Source organism: Vanessa tameamea, chromosome 17 (genome assembly GCF_037043105.1).
Source record: "Vanessa tameamea isolate UH-Manoa-2023 chromosome 17, ilVanTame1 primary haplotype, whole genome shotgun sequence".
NCBI classification, from domain to species: domain Eukaryota; kingdom Metazoa; phylum Arthropoda; class Insecta; order Lepidoptera; family Nymphalidae; genus Vanessa; species Vanessa tameamea.
Window position 1 is genome coordinate 4,140,166 of NC_087325.1, and position 15,860 is coordinate 4,156,025.

At 30.4% G+C, this 15,860-nt stretch overlaps 1 protein-coding gene across 1 annotated transcript; it reads right to left on the reverse strand.

Moving 5' to 3' along the window:
• Window positions 1-6,391: 6,391 nt before the first annotated feature.
• Window positions 6,392-13,150, reverse strand: LOC113400346 (pre-mRNA-splicing regulator female-lethal(2)D). Its single transcript, XM_026639880.2, has 5 exons — window positions 12,991-13,150; window positions 12,640-12,867; window positions 8,590-8,714; window positions 8,018-8,345; window positions 6,392-7,453 (listed from the first exon to the last, which is right to left on the reverse strand). The coding sequence occupies exons 2-5, from the start codon at window positions 12,830-12,832 to the stop codon at window positions 7,194-7,196; spliced, it is 906 nt and encodes a 301-aa protein (XP_026495665.1). The 5' UTR covers window positions 12,833-12,867; window positions 12,991-13,150; the 3' UTR covers window positions 6,392-7,193.
• Window positions 13,151-15,860: the final 2,710 nt, after the last annotated feature.

Sequence of the window (15,860 nt, forward strand, 5' to 3'; positions counted from 1 at the left end):
TCCGTATTAAGCACGACAAGCGTCTTAGTGCAAGCACTGATCTGGAGATTTGACCCCCCCCCCCCAAAAAAAAAAAACTTAAGAGAATTTTTGGGTCGCCTTACTGATGGTCTCAGGCTTGACTATTATCGGCGAGGTGCAATTTAATGTACCCTGGGTTAAGACGGACCTGAAGCACGTTTCCATTTAGCTGGAATGTTGACCGTTAGCAGAGATTGTATATTTTAGCTAAAATTTTAATGCATTATTAATGAATGTTGGGGCAATAACATATGGTATAATTCTAAGTTCAGCACGCACACACAGCATGGACACAGTGTAATACTTCGTGTACAATAAGCGCGAGCGTCACTCACTCAGACTAATGCAGGCTGCTAATAAAATTTAACGTGGAAGCGCACCTTCGTGATTTAATAGATCTATATAAGAATGACGACAGTTTTATACTAAGTATAACGACATTAGTAATAAATAAATTATCGCCCAGAATAATTCGGTTCATTTTGTAATTAATTATTTTATGGTTTAGATATGTTACCATAGAGGTAAGGTTTGTTTAGGTAATTATTATTAACCGGCATATTATATTATATTTGGTAATGGTTTTATCATTAATTTTAGCCTATGGTTATAAGCATGAGTAATACATGATATTTACCTATATCTCGTGTGACATATGCATATTATTATAGCGAATAATATCGAGACAGCGTTATGTTTAATAAAAAATGTGCTCCTCGTGGGATGGATTCTCCTGGCCTTATTTTGATCCCTCTAAACATCGAAATTGATGGTAGAATAATTAATATAATAGTATTTCGTTAATTAAAAAATATATTTTTATAATAATTTATGCTATATAAGAAATGATGTATAGAGTATATGCTATATGCGTCATGAGAGGAGGCATGACGACATACGTGAGCGTCATGCTGTTTGCAGTCACGGCATAGAGTACCTGCTACCCAGGTACCTCCAATAGAATTTTTACATAAAAACGTAGAAATAATGTGATTTCGGTACCTATATCTTGTGAAGTGAACTTGTGTAAAATATATATTTTACATAAGTTCACTTTAAATTAATTGTTATACTTAAACAATGTTTCTGAATATTTGACGCATACATTCAAATTATTCTAAACTTAAATTGACGTCTAATTTCGCACTTTTAAACCACTAGTTTCATGAGCTATGCTATAAATATTTTTATTTCCTTTCGTATGATAAAAAATGTATTTATATCGATGGGAAGATGTTAACCCATTAAAAGTGCTTGTAATGATTTCAATTTATAATAAGTATAATATTGGGTTATTTTTTTAATGTTAATTTTTTTAATAATAAGGCAAAGCCATAAATAAATATTAACGTCAGCGTGAAGATATTTCTTCTAGTGATATATAAATATAATTGATCTGTTTCTAATAATCCTCGACTGTTTTATGCATGTCATTATAAGAATACTTACTGACCTACGTGATAGTTTTTACATTATGCCTGTAAAGTGCCTCAATGATTTAATGGCTAACTCATAAGGCTGCAAATCACGGGCTTGAGTTCAAATTGGCTAAACTCAATTGAGAATGAATATCGTGGCTAAAATTGGCCACTGATAGGCATTATAAGTATGTTATGATTCATGGGAATATTAGAAATTTTATATGACCTTGGGAATTTATATTGTTATATTGTAATCTAGTTTCCACCCACGGTTTGCGTATAGTTTGTGGGGGGGGTCTTGTTAGTTCGGCTTTCCTATACTTCCCTATCCTATACTTTGCCCTTTTCTGTACCTATGACATCCTGTATGTAAAATTCCATGATGATCGTTGAAGTACCCATTTATGACGTGGAAGAAACTTAAACGTAAGGATTAATGGATTTTGTTACCATTATAACCGAAACGTTATACGTGCCTTATTAACAAACGTGTTTATAAAACGGAATTGATTACTGTTAAGAGCAATTTTATGTCGGTAACTATAACTTTTGCAATAGTTGTTATGAATTAAGTCGCCGTAATTGCCATTTATATATGTAATATGTAGTATGATATATCCCGTTATCCTTATTCAGTAGGTACCGTTATTTTTACCTACTGAGTATGATTAAAAGTAAAGCTTCTTCAAATCACAATGTGTAATCTGTTAAAGTTGTAAGCGGTTGTGCTTGATATAAAGATTAAAATAGTTACTTTAAAAGCATTATAGTACTATATTAAACATATAACTTGGTGTTAGGACTTTGTGCAAGTATGTTTGAGTATATACCGCTCATCACTTATCTACCGCTTAATAGTACTTATTCACCAACCCGCATTGGAGCAGCGCGGTGGAATATGCTCCAAACCTTCTCTTCAAGAGGAGGCCTTAGCCCAGCAGGGGGAAATTTACAGGCTGTTAATGTAAAATGTAATGCAATAGTACTTCGTATAGTTGTGTTTTGGTTTGAAATTTGAGTCAGTCGAGAGTAATAGGCACCAGAGGAATATTTTAGTTGGCGATGTAGGGGACGTTAAATATATATTAGAGCGGCCATGTGGGTTTTGGGTTTTGGTGGCTACGTACCACCACGTGGCTAATTTCTTTGAACAATACTTACCATTTTTAAATGATTCGAGTGTCGTGAAGATGATTAAAATCCTTTGTATTTAGATACTCTAAAGTAATTCGTCATGTCGATGTTTTGCCGGCGTAGATTTCATAGTATTATTTGAATGTTTTAAAAAAAATTGCAAATGTAATCCACAATAATGGTAAATGTTTGTATCATGTAATAATTTTTATTTATAAATACAAACTTGGTATTGAGAAATACTTTTAAAGTGTGTAAGACGAACACTTTATGTTTAATAATAATTTTATTAAGCACGTAATTATTTAAGAATATTATTACTTATTAATTGATTATTCAATCTTAATTATGTGGCGTACTGATATGTATACTTCATTAGGGTGTTTTATGTTAAGGTCTAAATTGATAAGATGTAGGAAATTGTATGACAATATCTGTATAACTAGGTACTACTTAGTTCGTCTAAGCCGGACTAACTAAAAATCTATGGGACTAAACTTAGTCTCTTGCACAAACCTGTTTTCAGTAAGCGTTGCAGAAATTCTATCATTTAAATATTATTTATATTAATTATAAATGCAAGTAGCAGCGCGGAACTCTTGTGTTGGTTGCGCGTGAAGTCTGTGCAGTCTAGCACAATAAGCGCCCGGGTGCAAGTGCAATTTTAAAGATACCTTTTAGGGTGATCAATGGTTCAAGACTTGACAATTGGCGACACGCCGCTCAACTCGCGGCGACCGTTTTTTTGCACATCTCTGTATTCGGGCCTAAGTCTGATGTGACTAGATGTATCTACTTGTGTAAGATGTGTGACATGTTATAAAGTTAGCCTATGTCCGGTCTCTGAAGGGTGCAGTTAAATTTATAATTATCTATAATAACTATGGAACTGATATCCGGATCATTAATATACCTAACATTAGAAATGTAGTTAATTTTCCGACATCGAGTTTTAAATATTTGTTGTGTAAGTTAATTCGGAAAAAAATGCGTTATCTGTTTACTAATATTGTTTTTAAAGGTACTATATAGTCAAATTGTATATTTAACTCAAATATTTACAAAAACAAAACGTTTCAAATAATTACTTAGTTTTGTTTCGCAAGTGGTGTTACTTTTGTTATAAAAGTGATATTCTCAGTTATCTCGATTTAATTACTTCATTCGAGGATATTTCGAAAGCATATTTTGTTTATATGTACATATACTTTCGAATTTTACTTTAAAGAGTTTCTCATATATGATAATTCTTCGGTTTTTCTTTAATTATGTTTTTATTAATAATTTATATACTGTAAAATGACTTAATTAAAACTTGATGTGGGCCTTGGGGTAACACTAAATGTAAGTGCAAAAAAGTATGGAAGTTTCTTTAGATTGTTATTTTCCTGAGTTTTTACATTGCGTTGTTTGGAAACATTCTTTCCTAAGTTTCAGAATCGATAAACCGTCAAAAAAATATTTCAGAAACCGGGCAGAGGCTTCTTAAGGCTATATCTAGTAAATATTTCGTAACATTAAAGCGTTGTTCGATACAAACTGTGATTGTTATGTAATAATATTTGAAATAATATATACTTATTCTTAATACTTCACTCTTGTGGAGTTTAGGAATAATGTCTATAAGAAATTTATTGTGTCTAGTCATATATTTTTAGTGAATATTAAATATATATTTGATAAGTCAAATCGATCCAACGATTTCAACCTAAACTGGGTGCCTTCAAAGCCTTAATAAAATAAGTTTTTTGTGCAATTAAGGTTTTTTATTTGTTGTTGGTAATAAAACGCTAATTATTATATCCGCCTAAAGCGAGGTCATTGCTCGAAGGGTTAAACTCTCGAGTCATTTTACCTTCAAATGTGTCAATATTGTATATATTTTGTTAAGTATATACCAGTTGCGCGGGTTAGATTTGAAGGGTCATCATCCGCAGTGGGCATGTGGCAACCGGTCGCTTGGTTAATGGATTAAACCCGTTAGTATGATAAATAAAAGATTGACTGTACAATATTATACAGACAAAATGACATGTATTTTATTAATTAATATAGTATAATGCTCATTATTAGGAAATTGTATTGAAATTCACATTTTCATGATTCAATTTGTACATTTCGTTTAAGTTTGCCTACCATTACATTATTTACATAATTCGAATAATTGTTGTTATATTTGTGGTCTTTAGATTTAAATAATGACTTTTTTCCTTATGCGTCAATCATGTGAAAACTACTGCACGTATCGGTATGAAACTGACCAATCGACGCGGAATCATCTGCTATATTATTCATTTTTTGAATCACCGCAGGTGAGAGTGAACTTGACGGACTGGCTGACTGATACAAAAATTGTTATCAACTATCAAATTATCTCTACTTGCTATTGCGTTGCCGTCACTGCGATAAGATTGGCATTGGCAAACATATGTGACTTTTTGGTGTAGTGGCTAGCTTGCAATGTGATAGATGTTCATCTCATGTGAGAATTTGTCAAGAAATTCTGTTACAGCTCATTTTTGAAGGGCAGTTTTTGTATCCATATGCATCGGAGAGCACGTATAGACTGGACTTGACGGAACTCTTCTAGTTAGAGTTCACTTGGATTATCGAAATCAATTGAGCACATTCGTATCTCCTATCTAGTTGACATGTGCCTCTTGAGAATGGTAACTATTTACTAATTAATTTGATAAATCTTTCGACGAAATCGCGAATATTTTTATCACACATAATTTCTGGGTTAAGAAACACAGGTACTTTTAATGGGCCTAGAAAACCTAAAATATGATTTGTTGTGATTGTTTGAATTGGTTATTAATAATTTAATCACGACTTACCACAGTCAGGCAACTATATTTAAATATTATGAAGATTCAGACTAAAGTTGTTAATGCCAAAAAATAACGAATATAATAACATAAGAACTCGTATATAAAATGTTTTTTAGCTAAAATTGCGATTAAATGAAAATATTTATTTGTAATTAATAATTTAGATATTCTCTTGAGTCGGACAATAAGTTAGAATTAAGAGATAATTAAAATAGCTCAATTCTCCAGACCAAATAAAAAAATATCAACAGTTGTGGCATACTGAGAAAATTAATTTATAGATCAATTTTCATAGATAAAGCTATTATTTATATTTTTCGTCTCATCAATACTCTCAAGTATTTTAAATTAATACAAGATAATTTCATCTAATAAAACGAATTGCCTACCTAAACTGCTATATACAAAGTTAATATTGCCCCACACGGGGCAATTTAGCATTAGAAGTAGCTGTAACAGTCTTTATAGTAGATTATGTAGTTCTTGTTATGAACTCTTTAAGTTTCGTCAAATAATCGAGGAATCTTGCCTGGCAGTTATTTAGAGGATACATGTATGCCTAGGAATACGCATGTAAACACTTCTAAAGAAAATAATTTTATGATAAATAAATTTGATTCAAATGTTTAGTTCCAGTTTGTTGACTGATGACTATAAAAAATCTGCACTTCAAGATATAATAAGCATTTGATTTCATATATCAGAACTTCCATTACAATTGTACTCTTGAGCCTGGACAAAATCTACTTAAGATCCTTACAAATAATGTAGTAAATCAATAATTATTATTTTTTATTCTTGTTAGTATTATTTTGATCTTTGTCTGAGGTTCTACATTGTTAATGTTATTGTTTGAATCCTATGATAAAAAAAATATTAAATTACAATACACAGTCCATATTTAGCTGGAATTTTGTTTTATATTTTTCGGGATTGTTTTCTTTCTTTTCACAACAAGAATTCACAAATGATACAAATAAATAGATGCCTGTAATATGTTTATTAACATAGCTCTATATATACATTAATTGTAATTTGAAAATAGAAACATTTTATGTAGAAAATCACAAATTCAATAAAAATGTGGCATATAATAATATATTAGGCTGATGTTGACGTTATTTCTTACACATCATGGACTCATTGTCATTTCATCAACTGTGGCACATAAAAAAAACAAATGCCATAAAACAATGAAACTTGGCAACAAAACACAATATTATTCCTCATATATATATCATTGGATTTCTCTAATATATCACAATTAAGTAATGCACTTTACATAAATAAATTATAAAATTGTCAACTGAGTGTTTGTCTTAATATTCATCATAAGTATAAAACAATGTCAAAAACGATTCACTATTAAATCTGATCACATGGTCCACTCTTGTGCATAAAACGCAAACTATAGTTTTAAACCCAAATGTTTTTTATCTCATTTTCACCTTTGACACAATCATCACCAATTCATTGTCAATGGGAATGACACAGATTCGTCTATATAATTTTTTCTTCTAACAAAGTACATAGGTTTTATAGAATACACTTCAATATGTCCTAATACAGAAGCATTCTGTATGTTCGTAATGAGTGACACCGAAATAGCGTTTTTTTATATTATTGACATTGCCGATAATCACTCACATAAGGATTCATTAAAAAAGAATTTCGAGTCAACGAAATACGGGCCGAAGTGGCTAAACAGATAACGATAATGGTTCACAAAATTTCACTAGTTCATATTTAAGAAGCGTGTTCTGTAGAACACTCGCGTCCTGGGCTATTCAGCCTCACCGTTGGTCACTGTGAGCGGTTCCTCGTCCTCGTTGTAGTCCAGGGACAGGACCGAGGCCCGTCTCCGCTTGCCAACTGGCGTGTCGCTACACTCACTGCCCGAATAAGTCCGTTTGTCAGCGGGTGTCGACGGCCTATTGCCATTCACAGTGGCGTGTGTCGCACGTAACTCCTGTTGCAAGAATAGCACTGTACTCTGCATGCCCTCTACGTCTTCATCTAATTCCTGTAGGAACTCGTCCAACTCTGAAATGATAAAAACAAATTTCGTAATGTTGTTTGAAATAGTGAAAATAAATTTAAAACACAGACACACACACGTCAATTTATTGAGTGAAAGTCAAAAACGTTTTAAAATGCTGCTATAAGACAAGCTTGTATAACCAAAACTATAGTATTTTTTTAATATTAAATATAGGAAGACAGACAAGCAAATGCGGCATATGGTACCACCATGTGGTCACCACCATTGTAGACATTGGTAGTGCAATGAGATATAAATCATCTCATTCACTGCCCAAAGTAACAAGATCTGAAAAATTGAAAAATCGTAACCTATACAGGTACTTTGTTATACATTTAATAATGTAAAGTAAAATCTACAATAAAGCCAAAATGAATGGAAAATTATAGTTTTAACATTTAAAACAATTTCAAATTAGGCTGTAGATATACATGCAGTTGTTAGGAGGAAGCAAAATTTAATATTGTTTAAGTTACATTTGGGAAAAAAATTTAATACCACACATAATTTTTATTTATCTAATACTTTTTGATTACTTTAATGAATGTCGATATTAAGTAACAAACCTGATTGTGATTTCTTAACTTCCTCACTAAAACTCTTTTGTAATGCTAGATCACCCTCTAACTTTGCTATCCGACCACTTGATGTCATTCGTCCTAAGTCCTCATTCTCTTGATGTAGTAACCTGCATTTTGCCATAAGCTTTTTTCCTGTATTTGAGTCAGGTGTGAACTTCCACGCTGACAGTTCGTTTTGTGTTTCCTCAAGTCTTGCTTTTGTTGATGTTAACTCCTGCTTTAATCTCAATATGAGCATATTTACAGCTGGATCTAAGAGTGATGGTCTACCGTTGAGACTTGCATGTGATGATTTTAATTCAGTAATTTGACTCTGAAATGCAAATAAAAAAATATGTAAACCTTTTTTACTAATCAATACAAGTTAATATTAGTAATTATACAGCATAAAGTTTAATTTAATATGCATCTTAAAATTAATTTACAGTACATACAGAATTGTAAACATAACTCAATAGTTGTGAGTACTTATAACAGTTGTTATCATACAATCTATTTTAAAACCACTCTTAATAAACAATAATATCTCTACTTATATTACAAAACATCCAACTTACTACATAGTCTTGAATTTCTTGTTCTTTAGCTGCAAGCCTTCTGACAAGAATTTTTTCTCTATGTTGTGATTCAGCATACTGTTGTTTTATCCTATCTTCTACCTCTTTCGCCTTTTCCAAGCTTCCTACACAGATAAATTAACAATTATTATTTTTATGATGTACAAATATGTTGTTTCAAACCTCATATAATTGTAGAATAATGAAATATCCTGGCCATGATTTTCATTATAATCTATGATGATATCATTGTGACAAATGTCTATAAAATCAACAGTATTTCTCTTATATTCTAATATACAATAATTGTTTTAATCGACAATACCTTAACTAAGAATTAATAACAATAAAATATACATTATTTGAAATTATTTTTTAGTCATTTCCCTTATTTTATAACTAGTATAGTTGTTTATAAATATTCAATTATTTAGACTTTAAATTTAGTTGGAAACATTTTTTTATTAATTAGGCAATAATATTGTTAATAAGCTTGCAACGAATAGTATATTCGGTAGTATACCGAATATTCGGTGAGCCCCCTGACCGAATAGCCGAATATTAGGCAAAAGTATTCGGTCGGATTTTAGCGACAAAACTTGTACAGACTTAGAATTTATTTTAACTTTTCTAATATAGAAGATGATTATGTACCAATGACTGCCTTAATGATTATAAAAGAAATGAAAAGATGAATATACGTAATGAATCTTTTTTATTTGTTATCATTTTACCAATTAACTCCCTAAAACCAAATATATTACTTAATTACTCGGTTTTCGGCCGAATATAATAAAAGCAGCCGAATAGGCCGAATACCGAATTGTAACCGAATATTCGTTGCAAGCCTAATTGATACATCAAATATATATGTTGTGCATGTTTTCTAAAATACTCTGTATTGTGTTCAAACATTATTCAAAGTATAGTTCAGATAAACACTTAGAATGAGGAGCTTCAGAGTAGTGCCCTATTATCACTAGAAGTCCTGAATTCATTATTACATAGAATATCTTCTATTATTGCCTGTTATTTTTGACAAAACAATCATATGACACTATGAATATTTTGCATATTTGCAATAGTTTGCATATTTCTAAATGTAAAATATCTTCAAACTGCAAATATTCAACATCAGTGGTACATTAAAATATAATGTATGTTCAAATTAGTAAAAAAAAAATTAAATATAAGGTTATTTTCAAATCAATACAATAATTTTGAAGAATAATGGCTGTGTGTGTTATGACAAACACATTCAACCACAGTTATCACTGTTTGGATCAAATATGTTAGTGCATCATGGAGTTAAGGAGTCAATAGGAATAAAATTGATCATGTATACAATTTGAACTTATGTTAGTTCACTAATTAAGCAGCAGAGAGTGCTGCATAAATCATAAATATGTGCTGAATCTGAAGTATAAAGTTCTCTAAGCTAATTTTTTTAAATTTCATGTATTGCTATCCTTCTTATACCAACACATAAGAAATAGTAACATAATAAAAAAAAAATCAGGGAAATATGTCGATTAGAAAATATTTTTTATAAAATCATTTTCTCCTGTTTAAAGCGTTAAATGCATTAACACACATTTGAGGAAAATATTTATATTATATTTAGTACAATAAAGATTGTGTTACCATTGTTTTTATTATTGCAAAGAAAGATTAAAAAATTATAACAAATAACAAAATCAGCTAGCAATGGTAATAAAAAGTTAATGTTTTAAATAATAAAAGCTATAATAATATTTGCAATGTATTCAATTAGCAGCTGAACATATCATAGCTAGACACATGAAGTTTATACCATTCATGAAATGCCAAGTTATCTGAATATCAAAATATTAAAGAACTCTAAGAAAATGTACATTACTTGCTATTTTTTTAACTCTCTAGCCAGAATAAGCCAAATTGGTATTTATAAATAATATAAACTCATGTGTGAAGCTAAATGATTAGTTGTAGATATACCATGCAATATGATTAAAAAAAGCATAAAATTAAATAAAAATATTTTTCAACATTGCTCATACACAACTGTTAATACCTATACCCTATTCCACGATGAAGGCGTAAAGATAAACAAACCTTAGATATATTTTGCACTACAAACAGTTTGTAAAATATATATCTTTATTTATAATACAAATATAGCCTATTCCAGTGGAAATAGTAAAAAAGATAAACAAACTTTAGATTTACATATGGAATTTGCTAATATCTCAGGTATTTTGTGCACTAAGAGTTTATGATTAATATATCTTTATTTATAATACAACACTATTACACTTAACTACTTATTTCCACTTTAATTTTACTTCCAAAATTCCAATAACAGTTTCGTCAACATTCTAAATGCCATTTTGTCACAAATCATTTTTTTGGCTTTTATTTGTGCCAAAAGGGCACAGATTTTTTCGCCAATGTCACATGCGTTGGAGAAGACACGATGGAGATTGATCGGTGCGGTCAATATTACAGGCTCAATTTAATTTTGAAGGCATAATAGTAGTAGGCGGAATTGAAAACCCATAAGCTAGTCACAAATCCATAGTGAATAACATAGATTAATCAGGTTCTCAAACAATGATATTGCATCAATTTGCTGTCAAATGTTTATTTGACTTATCTCCTGTTATGGATGGAATAGAGTATACTTATATCCAATTCAATTTTACTTTCAAATTTGTAATTGGAACATCTTCAATATTAAAAAATGACTTTTTTTTGCATAATTAATGTGATATTATTTGAAATCCGTACCAATGGTATTGCCTCAATTCAATGTCAGTTGTTTATCTATCTTTACTCCTGTAGTTGGGATAGGCTAGAGTAATTAGCAGATATTAATAAAATATATATATATGTACTATGATACAGTGGAGTTCATTTATAATGACATTTTTTTTAGTAACAACATATTACTGCAGTAAATAGGAAATACTGATTTGAAAATCCAAACACAAATATTACTTCATATAGTATAAATAAACTTTGTTTATAAATTTTCATTTCAGAGTTAATGCCATTTACAGGAGTACATTAGGGAATGTTTCTTTATTTTATAAAATATGCTTGATCGGAAAGTATTTATAAATTATTATGCTTATTGCATATAATTCAGTTTTTCATCTAAGAAACGAAACCAATAAATAATTATACATGGCACTTAATTTGAAAAATGCAAAAAGGTAAGTACATTTTTAACAAATAATTTTTTAATATTTGTTATAACAAAAAAAATTGTATTAAGATTAATGTAAAAGACACTTATTTTATTCCAAATGCATTTACAACTGAGGTTCGGTAGATACATTATTAGTTACAATTCTTTGAAATAAATTTATATTAGCTTTATTTATATCATATACTTAAACTGTAGTTTATTAGTTACTTTTACAAAAAGTTTGTGATAAAAAAATTGTTTGTGATTACAGTTGTTATAATAATGAGTCATTATAAAAGGATTCCACTGTAATGTTATTAATACATACTTTCACATAACTTTATCACATGTGTCATTCAACTACACAGTGAAGCATAACATAGGAAAGCATGTATAAATTTTTTTTTTATGTTTATAACAGCATAAGTAAGAAATAGGCATATTTACTTTTTTATGTAGACAAAATGACGATGTACTGGCATCACCTCGTGACTCTGTCATTATTAGTTATATTTTTTACACTGAACTTTAACACAGCTCCAAGACAAGTTGGAGAATCACTTTACTTGCTGCCTTGACATGATGTAAGCACTTCCACAGATCACTTCCACTGGCACCGCTCTTACACAGCATTACACCATTCTTCTTTATTCATCATAATTAAACACCTAAATACACCCCGTACCACAAATTTTATTACTAACATTTCAATTTCACAGCATCATTTTATTGAACATTTTATCATAACAGTATCACTAATTTTAGTTAAAGCATTGTCGATATAGAGTAACTAAAGAGTGTTTGCACGTAATCAGCACGCGGGTCGGAGATCGCCGACCGTGACCACTACCAAGCCGATGTAACGTTTTCGTAAATACCTTCCAACTGTTTGTTCAATGTTTCGAGGTGATCAATGTACAAGTCCTGGGTTCTCCACGAGGCACGCAGTGACTCCGCGGTAGCGGTGTCGAGCTGGAGCGAGGTCAACAACACGCGCGCCACGTTTGTGACGCCGCTGCCGGAGACGCCGTCACTCGCCGACTCCCCGTGACGTTCCGACTCTTCGGACATTGCCTTCTCACTAATATGTTAAGAGGCTCTTTCAACTGAAAATAAATAATCACGATTAAATCGAGGTATATCATTTGTTTGCTGTCACCCGCCGTTTTCAGAGACCTGCAACAATGACGCAGCTAGCACATAAATAACAAGAAATACGCAATACTTACATGTTTAATGTGTTGTTATACAATAAAACAATATAAAACTATACTTATTAGGTAAATAAATACACTTTAACGATCACTATAGATATATTATTTAGAATGTAAGCTATTCCTATTTAATAGACGCCATCTTATCACGTAGTCAGATTGCACTGGTGTTGTCACTACCAAACAACTAACAAGTAACAGGTCAACAATACAGCAGGCAACACCATTTAATATTATCTACATCATTAAAAAATTGATTTCTCTCCACCAACTTATGAGAGCTCGTTTTAGTGCCCTCGTAAATGTTATTTATGCTAAAAAAAAAATTCTGTTTTTACATTTATTAGTTTATTTTGAAGCATCTTATTTTCATGATAAATTAAAAAACTGCATATAATTACTTATTGGCTAAAAATAAGAGAACTAGTACTAGAAGTTTCAATTTCCTATGAAACTCTATATAATATTTTTTTCATTAAACAGATATAATATTTTCTTGATAACATTTAAATTAAAAAGGCACATCAAAAAAACTAAAGGTTTCTATACGATGCGATCAGCAGCGTTTTCTTTGTTCGTTATTATTATTTTATTATAATAAAAAAGCAAATTTTTACTGGCATCGGATTTGCCGATTCAGAATCGTTTTGGTGGATAAGTTGATTTTTGAAATCGGTTTTGCAGTTTGAGAAATCGATACGAAACGATTTGTGTTTGATATATCGGTCTCATGTGTTATGTGAGATGTGATGATGTGTGATAGTTATAGGTGTTAATTAAATATATAAATAATAAATATTGATACCAATTAATTAACGAACGGTTTTTGTTTTTAATATTTTGAATTAAGTAGCCCGTGATTCTTTCGCCTTGCGGCGGCTCCACATTATCATGTGTTTGTCGCAAACACCCAACAATGCCAAACACCGACAACAATACCCAACACAAATACGGCTCCATAGGCTTGAAGGTGGAGTTTGCGGCAATCATGCTGTAAACACCGAATACTTGCCAAACAAACAAAAATAGGTATCAAAATGATAATTTGCACAGAAAACAGACAAACACCCACCTACATTCTACATGTTCGATTTCGCTGTTTGTCGTTATTTGCCAAGCATGTGGATCCACCTTAACGTATTGCTGGCACCCTCGGTCAGCAATTGGCTGTTATCGCCCGCGTCTGTATATTTCTTTTTTTCGTAATGGATCAAATATATTACATTATTTATTGTTATTTAGGTACGTTGTTTTCCTTGTTTATTTTATTAATATCATATCGTGAATTTATGTTAAAAAGAACTACCTACATCCAATAGAGGTCTGAGCTTTTATTTTATTTTGTTATATTTGCTATTGACAAATGTTTTAGGACTCATCTTATTTAATATATAAGGTAATTATTTTTTATACACTTGCGTGTGTTCTCACCAGTGATGTGCCTATGTGATATTTAAAGTATTTAAAATGTAAATAATAAATACCTTTTTCTATTTTGTGATTAAATGCTTTTCGAGAAAACTTTTCCTAGTGTATTTTCTATTAATTAAATGTAAATTACTTTTTGTAACTTTTATCAAGTTAACCAACATCGTTCATAAAACATTAATTAATTCTGAATGTGACCTAGACGAAGGTTCCTTTTCCCATATACTGTTTTCTTAGCGCAAACTCCTCCATTCCATATATGACGTTGTCCCTCCTAAACTTCCTCGCCCTACTAATGCTGAATGTTTGTGTTTACTCCACTTTGTAAATTTTTATGTAAATACATTAACGTAATCAAATTAAGTTATAAATATTTTTGTGATTGTTCTTATATATCTTAAAAATAATTTATGTTTATCTTATTATTTATTATTGTGTTGTTTTAGGTTATGGCTTAACAAAGAGTCTATTACTATTATGTCTTCAAAATTAAATTATGCCTGTAATCTCGACATTGGCGAAATAATCGGTGGCCCGTCGGCACAAATATAAGCCAAAAAAAAAAAAACGAATTAATTCGATTTAAATCGTTTGTCAAAAACATTAACAAATAAGGCATAGATATCATTCATTACAAAATTAAAAAGCACAGGCTTAGTACCTACATACCTTATAACTTTTGGCAGGATACATATACAATTCAATTCCTAATGACTTTTAGTTGTGCCGACAAGGCACTGATTAACGATATGTATAAATTTAATTGCAATGATTGACATAACTTTATAACTAAACACGAGGAATATAAATCAATTAAGTAGTATAATTGTCTATGTCTAAATCTGATGGAAAATTGTGACTACCAAGTTAAATGTCTTTTATCCTAGGTAGAATCTTCATTTCGTACCCACAGTGAAACTTTATATTTAATTTAATTCTGTAAAATGTCGATTAAAAAGTGATTGTTAAAAAGCCTACTTCGATATAGTATGATATTATATCATATCATACAGTTGTACGTTTGTTTATATTGGACATTAGAAACTCTGCAAATCATCTTGATGACCAACCACTATACGAACGAAACTGCGGGCGAATGATTTGTTAATTTATTAATTAATATATATAAGTTATAATAATAAGTTATATTATTAAATAATAATTAACTAGCATAAAATTAATTTGCAAATCTAAAATTTATAAATAGTTACTTAAACAGAAATTTACATTAAAAACAAAATTACTGAAAAGGAAAACTATTAATCTCCTTATATACCTCATTATATGTATAAATATAAAATAAGAGCAGATGTTTTGTACTAAATCTTTATTATAAAAAATAAATCAGTTATTCAAACAAAAGTTAGTTCTCTCCTTTCATTTAAACGTATTTTGAATTTTGTGGAATGGTATGAAGGAATAGGATGTAGAAACGATTAAAAAAATATACACATAAA

What these genes read in the sequence shown, in the direction of transcription:
- LOC113400346 (XM_026639880.2), bottom strand. Translation starts at nt 12,832, where the DNA reads ATGTCCGAAGAGTCGGAACGTCACGGGGAGTCGGCGAGTGACGGCGTC. An exon ending in ATTGAACAAACAGTTGGAAG is followed by an intron (nt 8,715 to 12,639) that starts GTATTTACGAAA and finishes TTATCTGTGTAG; the next exon opens with GAAGCTTGGAAAAGGCGAAA. An exon ending in AGTTAAGAAATCACAATCAG is followed by an intron (nt 7,454 to 8,017) that starts GTTTGTTACTTA and finishes TTATCATTTCAG; the next exon opens with AGTTGGACGAGTTCCTACAG.